This window comes from Capsicum annuum, chromosome 7, assembly GCF_002878395.1.
Source record: "Capsicum annuum cultivar UCD-10X-F1 chromosome 7, UCD10Xv1.1, whole genome shotgun sequence".
In the NCBI taxonomy this organism is placed as follows: Eukaryota; Viridiplantae; Streptophyta; class Magnoliopsida; order Solanales; family Solanaceae; genus Capsicum; species Capsicum annuum.
Window position 1 is genome coordinate 215,242,681 of NC_061117.1, and position 9,106 is coordinate 215,251,786.

At 33.2% G+C, this 9,106-nt stretch overlaps 1 protein-coding gene and 1 pseudogene across 1 annotated transcript; both read left to right on the forward strand.

The window, feature by feature from the left end:
• The first annotated feature begins 755 nt into the window (after positions 1–755).
• Positions 756–3,793, forward strand: LOC107878484 (xyloglucan endotransglucosylase/hydrolase protein 15). The gene is made up of 3 exons (XM_016725503.2): positions 756–1,141; positions 2,356–2,549; positions 3,132–3,793. Exons 1-3 carry the CDS (start codon positions 872–874, stop codon positions 3,532–3,534), a joined length of 867 nt encoding a protein of 288 aa, XP_016580989.2. The 5' UTR covers positions 756–871; the 3' UTR covers positions 3,535–3,793.
• A 1,613-nt stretch (positions 3,794–5,406) lies between these two features.
• On the forward strand, positions 5,407–6,735 carry LOC107878485 (annotated as a pseudogene).
• The last annotated feature ends 2,371 nt before the right edge of the window (positions 6,736–9,106 follow it).

A 9,106-nucleotide genomic window follows, 5' to 3' on the forward strand; every position in this document is an offset into this window, starting at 1 on the left:
TGGTACATAATTTCCCTTCATGGAACATTAGTGCTTGAATTTTAAGCTTAAACAAAATGAATTCACATGCCATTTCGTATAATAATAGCTGTATCGTAATAGGTAACCACTATTATAATTCAGAACAAGAAAAGAATATTGCATGCATGTTCAGATGAGGTAATGTAAATTATCAGGATTTAGGGATTTTGAGTATTCATGAGGTTTGAACACACATATTGACGCTCAAAGTTTTAAGATTCAGCTTGAAACCAAAGCACCCAGCTATCTTCTTGATTTCATGGGTGTTTTTTTTTTAAGCTTATACCAATTTTTATACTTTTTTACATAATTATACATACTTTGTATCAAATTTAAGGGGTGCCGAAGCAACAAAAAAATGCATATAGGTCCGCCCCTGATAGAGGTAGAGTCTAATAGGACGAGGGTGTTCATCCAAATCTCTAATAACGAAAAAATATTGTACGATTTTTGAATGTTTAAAATTATTTTTAGATATATATTATATACTTCCTGAACTCTCTTTATTTTCTTGTTTATTTACTTCTTTATATTTAATTCCCTTGATGAAATTCTGACTGCACCACCATAATATAAACCTATAATAAGTCATCAAAAACAGAAACAACGCGCAAACAATTATTCTAGTCCACAATGATTATGAATAAACTAAGCTTTAATTTAATTTCCAGCTCAACAATTAGTGTTGCCCAATTGCCCATCTTCCTATAATGTTCACAAATAAATAAATAAATAAATAAACAATAATTCCCTCTCTATAGTCCACCTATAAAAACACTCCTAAACCAATCCAACAAATCATCATATCTTACTCATTTCTCTTCAACAAAAACTTTCATCTAATTTGAAAATGGCTAATTCCCATTTACTTCTAATTTCCATTTTAATTATGGGCAGTTTAGTGGCTGCCTTAGCTGCTGGTAATTTTAATGACCTTACAGAAATTACTTGGGGTGATGGACGTGGTAAAATATTAGAAAAAGGCAAAGGCCTATCTTTGTCACTTGATAATTATTCCGGGTCGGGTTTTCAATCCAAGCGTGAATATCTTTTTGGAAGATTCGACATGCAACTCAAACTTATCCCTGGAAATTCTGCTGGCACAGTCACCACCTTTTTTGTAAGTCATTCCACTTTTTCTCAAGTCGAATTAGTTGATTGTAAATAACTGATAAACGTGTTGAAAAACATTTTTGAGTCATTTGATTTAGTTGATCGTAAATAATTGATAAACGTGTTGAAAAACATTTTTGCAGTCTTTTTGTATAATTACTAATTGTTTTTGCCGTTGTAAAAACTAGTGGAGTAATCACTACTAAGAAAATCACTATTTTTCTTTTGAATTCGTATGAAAAAGGTTTGGTGGCTATTTCCACTGATATATTTTGATTGAATCATGAGGAAACAGAAAAAAGTAATGTTATAAGATAGGGACTATTAATTAAGTGATCATTTAAAAATCAATTTTATTTTCAACTTCTATATACAGTAAGAAACTTATTTTTAGTGTTCTATATACAGTATAGGTAAGAAACCTACTTTTAGCGGTGAAAATTCCATAATTACTTTCATTAATTTTGTACTATATGTTGTAGATTATTTTTTTCTTTATGCTTATTGTTGATTTGAGATGATCAGAGATGTGTGAAGATCGTATTAGCAACATAAATTTTCACATGAAAAATTAGAAAGGTTCTCCTTCTTTCAATCAGAATCTGGAAGTGCATCTCAATAAAATTAGTGGCTTAAATCAAACTTTAATAAAAGGCCACAAATATATACACATACATATAAAAATAATATTATAATAATTTAGAATTATCTTTATTGTTCTTGCATATTAGTTATTTTTTTGTGCAATATTTTTAAAAAATATATAACCTTTAACTTCACATATTAATATATGATTATTAATAAAATTAAAGATTAATTCTAGTTGATAAGATATTAGTTGTTTATTTGCAATACATTAACTTGTATGTTTTTGTTAAAACTTTATTTATTAATATGAAGTTTGAGTTATTTAATTCAATGTTCTAAAATATTTCTAGTAAAAATTAGATAGTTTTTTCTTTCTTTTGATTTTTATATAATTTTTTTAAAACATACTTCACAATCTTCATTATTATTTCAAGTTAAGTTGAAATCATAAAATTTACTATTAAAAATTTTGAGGCCTCAAAATTTTGAGCGGCTAAAGCGATCTACTAGTCTTATCCTTAATCCACTCCTAAAATCTATTTTCTACTACGCATTTTTCCGGTGATTATGTTTACAACACAAATTTCTATGTCTAATAGGGAGTAACTAAGTTGTGCATGTTAATTTGTGTAGCTATCATCACAAGGAGCAGGACATGATGAGATTGATTTTGAGTTCTTGGGTAATGTGACTGGAGAGCCTTACACAGTGCACACCAATGTTTATTCTCAAGGAAAGGGAAACAAAGAACAACAATTTCACCTTTGGTTCGATCCAACTACAGCATTTCACACTTACACCATTATCTGGAACTCTAACCGCATAGTGTAAGTCTACTTACATATATATATATATATAATCGCATTATTATACATCATCTATCTTATATTTCATTTATATATTTTTTTCGTTTAAAAAAGAATGATATACTACTTATGTATTCATTTGTTCTAAACAGAATAATGTATTTTAAAATCTGAAGATAGCTTAATTAACTTGAACTTCTCATTTACGCATTGATAACAGTAGTTTTGTGTTATAATATATGCTATACTTAAAATCACAAATTTCAAAGTCACTACTCATTCTGATGGACGGATCTATTGGAAATTGGCTAGACGAAGATATCCATTAGAAACTAGCGTTTTTTTAAAGTGAGTTTTATATTGCAACATGCCAACACATATATTACCAATCTAAAGTGTCTCTCATAAATTCACGTGAACTTAATAACTTTTCGTCAAATCTTATTATGAAATTACTGAATATTTATAAATATTTTACCATGAATCCAATCACTACTTATATTTATATTAATTTGAATTATAACCGTAAAAAAATATAAGTTTCAAATTTTAGATCCGTGTATATACGTTACTCACATCACATGTTTCATTATGATGAATCAGGTTCTTGGTAGATAACATCCCCATTAGAGTATACAACAACCATGAAACTATCGGAATTCCATTCCCCAAATCCCAACCCATGAAAGTCTACTGCAGTCTATGGAACGCAGATGAATGGGCTACACAAGGTGGTCGAGTCAAAACTGATTGGTCACATGCACCATTTACTGCCTATTACAGAAACATCAACATTGATGGGTGCACTGTCACGGCCGGGGCCTCGTCATGCATGTCCACTGATGCTGTAGGAAATTCTAAGCCTTGGCAAAATCATGAACTCGATGCTAAGGGTCGTAACAGGGTCCGATGGGTGCAGAGTAAACATATGGTTTATAATTATTGCGCGGATTCTAAGAGATTTCCTCAAGGATTTTCTCAGGAGTGTAAGCGTTCAAGGTTTTAACGAATCGGATTTAATTAAGTCCTAAGATTTGAAGCTCAATGGATAATGGATGTAGCCTGGTTGGTTATGGGATTGATTATTTTTATTTTGGTGGTGTGAAATTCTTTATTTGTTTTGTTTTGTTGTACCAATAAATGTTGGTTAATTTATTTTATTTGATTAAATTATATGTACTTTTCAAGTTTATACGTTTGTAGTGGGAAAATGTGTCTGTATTATCAATCCCTCGATTTAAATAAAAGATACTGTTACCTTTAAATGAGTTGTGATAACTTCTAAAGGGAGCAAATATTGTTATTATGCCAAAACTTTTGAAGCATTATACTCAAAATTAAATTATTACTTTACTTCTATTAATAAAAAAGCTCACAAATCATATAAGCTTAATTACATAGGAGTGCAAGCGAACTCCGCTTGTATGAGCTTGCTCATATTGTCGGTCTCAACTCAAGTTTGGATAAAGGAAGAGGGTAGTCGAGAGTTAATTATAAACAGTTTCTTCACCCCCTAAAGATAAGAGTAAAGATGAGTACATCTTACCTTCACTAGACTTCACTTGTGAAATTACATTAAATTTATTGTTGTTGTTGTAGAAAATGCAAGCGAAAACACAAAATTGAGTTGACAGTATTGATCTCTTTTATAGGGACGATATTCTAAATTTTTTTGTCTAACCTCAAACATATATAGTCACAGCTAATTTTGTAATCCTGGCCATTAATTCTATCTAAAAGATCAGACTTATTTGACTACTTAACTTTTTGCTAAATATTTATTCATTTACTTGTACATTTTGAAGTTGTCATTAGCGAAAAGCTAAGTAACCGTACCAAGAATTGTGCTCACAAATTACATAAGATACAACTTTTCTTTTATAATCATCTAATATCTTAAACTCAATATTAGGATTGAAAATGAAAGGTGCTTGAGCAACCCCTTCTTGTCACTAATACAAATTCACATTACATAAGTTACAACTTCTTTAATCTGGATTTCTCCATTCATAAGGGTTGAATTTAAGACTTTTAATTAACGATAGATGGATTTCATCCATCCACTGCATCTGTTAATGGTGTTATCTTAAGAAAAAAAGGTGAAATTTATGCCATAAATAAAAATTGTAGTAGAGGAAGAAATCTGGATATCTACTAGTAATTTATATGTCCCTTTTAATTTGAAACACCTAAAAAAGGACACGTCTTCAGAGTGGAAATTTCGTACAAGAAGATTCATAAATCAATATTAAATCTAACTTTAAATGTGATAAGGTTTATAACACGACGAGTTCATGGCAGGCAATGGCATATTGGGTATTACAAAAACACCCCAAGTAATTTAATAGTACATATTTATTAAATTTTTGTTGGCACTGAGCGGAAAAAAAAAATACCAATGTCACCGACAATATGGTCAGTTTTGAAAACGCTAGAAACGATCTTTCATGGACACAAAATTTTTTAATTCCTCAGTAAGTCTAGAATGTTTGAACAGTTCAGACTATATGCCGCCCCTAAAATTAGGATATCAACAAAGGTGCCGATGCAAATTTAAGATTTGAATTTTGTGATTTTATATCTACCATTTATTGATTATAATTTTATAACTTTATGCTCCACTTGGAAAGTATCTGAGTATGAATTTCATTTAGGTAGAATAGTATACTAATATATTAAGAGCTACGGATCCAATGTATGTTCCAACACCCCGTACGTCCGAAACCGCAGGCCCTCCAAATGTCCAAACAAACAAAACAAACGCGTTACATTTCAAAACATCATTTTCAATCCTTTCAATTAACAGCTATTCTGCCTTCATTTAATATAATTCCCCCTTCTTAAAATCCTTCCTCCTAACTCTACTATATATATATATCCATCCATCCTCCTTTCTGTCTCAATCTCAACACACATTCACAAAACAATTATCCAATAGCACAAGCACATATACATTGATTAAAAAAATGTTGCTGCAGCTCTCTATTCTTGCAGTTCTCTTGTTATGTCCTGTATGGGCTGAAAATTTCTACCAAGACGCGACGGTCACATTTGGTGACCAACGAGCTCAGATATAAAGATGCCGGACGCGTACTCGCCTTGTCCCTTGACAAAATTTCAGGTTCTGGATTTCAGTCCAAGAATGAATATTTATTCGGAAGATTCGACATGCAGCTCAAGTTAGTACCGAGAAATTCTGCTGGCATTGTCACTACTTTCTACGTACGTTAACACTCTTTTATTCTCTTCTTAACTTTTGCTAGTGGTAACTAATAAAACATGTCCAATTGATGAAGTAAATTTTTTTTTGGGTGCTATTTGCAGTTGTCTTCTCAAGGAACAGGGCACGACGAAATTGATTTTGAGTTTCTTGGAAATTCATCAGGACAACCTTACACGGTTCACACCAACGTTTACTCCCAGGGTAAAGGCAACAAAGAACAACAATTTCGTTTCTGGTTCGATCCCACCTCATCATTCCACACCTACTCTATTGTCTGGAACTCGCAACGTATCATGTACGTTACAAATTAAACATCCTTTGAATCTTAAGTCTAAACAGTTGCTAGAAGTACTTAGAGTTCATGTCTGACATTTTTCTAATTGCCCAGATTTTTGGTGGATAATATCCCAATAAGAGTATTCAACAACCATGAAGCACTTGGCGTTGCATTCCCAAAGAATCCAGCAATGAGAGTTTACGCGAGTCTATGGAATGCTGATGACTGGGCAACACAAGGAGGGAGGGTGAAGGCGGATTGGTCAATGGCTCCGTTTACAGCTTCTTACAGGAAATTCAATACAAATGCTTGTGTTTGGTCAGCTGCATCCTCTACTTCGTCTTGTGGAGTCTCTAAGACTGACTCAGTGAACAATGCTCAGACATGGCAAACTCAAGAACTGAACGCTAATGAAAGAAATAGACTTCGATGGGTTCAGCAGAAATACATGATCTACAATTACTGCACGGATGCTAAAAGGTTCTCTCAAGGTTTTTCTCCTGAATGCAAGCATTCAAGGTTCTAAGGGATTAAAGTCTATGACTATTGTCTGTAAAATTCTCTTGTTCTTCTTTTCTATTCTTTAATTTTTGTCCTGGGATATCAGGAGAAAACGAACATAGTGTAATTATTTGTGTAAGCAATGTATTATTTATTCTTTTTGTAATCTTGAAATAGAAATAACAATGAATCATTTTCCCTGCCAAGCCTGCGTATCTTTGTCGCCATCATTGCCTTTAGGAATCTCTTTGAACACACCCAAAGGTAGCTTCACAGCCTGACATACCCAGTGTGATCCCACAAGTGGGGTATCGGGATGGTAGGATGTGATCTTACCTCTAATTTCGTGGGATAGAAAAGTTGTTTCCGATAGACCCTCAGCTCAAAAGAAATGTAAGATAACTTCATATAGCCATATTTTGGTTAACTATTGAAGGCTGTGTTGGAAAGAACAAGGAAATTTAAAGAGAAAGTGAACTAGAAACAGAGCAAAAGAGATGAAAAAACAACTCATTGTTTGTATTTTCTGATACCTAATGAAAGTAAAGAGACTTGCCTATAAATAGGCTCACACTAAAACTGAAAAATATTATAAACTAGGTCTACTAACACACTAATTACTAATTGCCTACTAATCTGCAAAACTATCTAAAACTTGCTAGAATAAAGGAAACTAACTACCAACTTCCTGAAGACTTGGTCAAGCTTTTTTGAATCATTTCTCAACACTCCCCCTTGATTCAAAACTGCAATCTCCAAGTTGACTTCTGAAGAACTCGTGCTTTGCTTGCGGAAGTGACTTGGTGAAGATGTTTATCGCTGGCTTATTTGTATCACACGACTTCTTTCTCAACACTCCTGCTTGATTCAAAACTGCAAACTCCAAGTTGACTTCTGAAGAAATCGTGTTTTGCTTGCGGAAGTGACTTGGTGAAGATGTTTACCGCTGGCTCATTTGTATCACACAACTTCAAAGCAATTTCTCCGGCAAAAACAAGACTTCGAATATAGTGATAGGGGACATCTATGTGCTTTGTTCTACCGTGGAAAGCTGGCTTCTTCGTCATCGCAATAGCAGATCTATTATTTCTGAGTCGCGCCAGATTATTTCTGATTAAAATCTGCAACAAGTCTCCTTAATCAAACTACTTGACAAACTGTAGAAGTTGCTGCAATATACTCAGCCTCTGAATTGATAAGGCCACCACTTCCTGCTTCTTTGAACTCCATGAAATCGCTCCGGATCTGAGATTAAACAAGAAACCAGATGTGCTTTTTCTTTCATCAATGTTATCAGCATAGTAACTATTAGTAAACTAGTTAATGTGAAATTTTTTACCTTAGAATACTAAATTCCATGTTCTGACATCCCAAGAATATATCTCAATATTCTCTTTGCATGTCCAAGGTGAAGTTTGCTTGGATTGTGCATAAATCTAGATACAACACCGACAGAGAAAGCAATGTCTAGCCTTGTATGATACAAGTAGTTCAAACCACCAACCAGACTTCTAAAATAAGTTGCATTTTCCATTTCAGAACCATCATCACGACACAACTTCTCATTGATATTCATCGGAGTAGTAGCAACATTACAATTTACCATATTGAATCTTTTCAAAAGATCTGTTGCATACTCTCTTTGTGAAAAAAATATGCCATCAACTTCCTGTTTCCCTCAAGACCAAGAAAATAATGCAACATTCCCAAATCAGACATCTCAAAATTCTTCATCATACAGTCCTTAAATTCGGTGACAATAAACTCACTCGAACCCATATATATCATATCGTCAACATAAAGACATACAATCAGAAAATTATTTTTACCTCCTCTTTTTATATAAAGAGTAGGCTCATTGTTACTCCTTTCAAAGCCACTCTCCTGGAAATAAGAATCAATTTTGAAGTACCATGCCCACGGCGCTTGCTTTCAGCCATAAAGTGCCCCTTTTAACCTGTAAACCTTATCTTCTTTACCATCAGCTACAAAACCTTCAGGTTGTGAGACATAAAATTTCTCTTCCAAATCACCATTTAAAAAAGCAAATTTAACATCAAATTGGTACACTGGCCAATTTAATTTCATAGCCAAGGCTAAAAAAGTTCTCACAATTTCAAAGCGGGCAACAGGAGAAAAAGTTTCGGCGAAGTCAATACCTTGTTGTTGAGAATAACTCTTTGTGACGAGCCTTGCCTTGTGTTTTTGAATGCTTCCATCTGCATGATATTTAGTTCTAAACATCCATTGAGCCCAATAACCTTCTTTCCTTTGGGCAAATTTACCAAGTCCCGAGTCTGATTCTTCTGAATAGCTAACAACTCTTTTTCCAAAGCTTTGCATCATTTATCCTCTCCTTCAGCATCTTGAAAGAAAATAGGATTTGAAATAAGTAAAGAAAAAGTACAAAATATACTGTCAGCATATCTGGTATTTGGTTTCCTGTCCCTTGTTGATCTTCTTAATTGAGTTGGTTTAGCTAAAGGTTCTTCCAATATTGAAGAAGTAGCTGGTGCAATTGATGAGGTAGTCGATGGACCTGCCAAAAAAAGATCTGCCACACTATCTTGATCAACA

Excerpts from the sequence above, each read along its gene's own strand:
- LOC107878484 (XM_016725503.2), top strand. The coding sequence starts at position 872 with ATGGCTAATTCCCATTTACTTCTAATTTCCATTTTAATTATGGGCAGT. Across the intron at positions 1,142-2,355 it reads GCACAGTCACCACCTTTTTT|CTATCATCACAAGGAGCAGG; the intron begins GTAAGTCATTCC and ends TAATTTGTGTAG. Across the intron at positions 2,550-3,131 it reads TGGAACTCTAACCGCATAGT|GTTCTTGGTAGATAACATCC; the intron begins GTAAGTCTACTT and ends ATGATGAATCAG.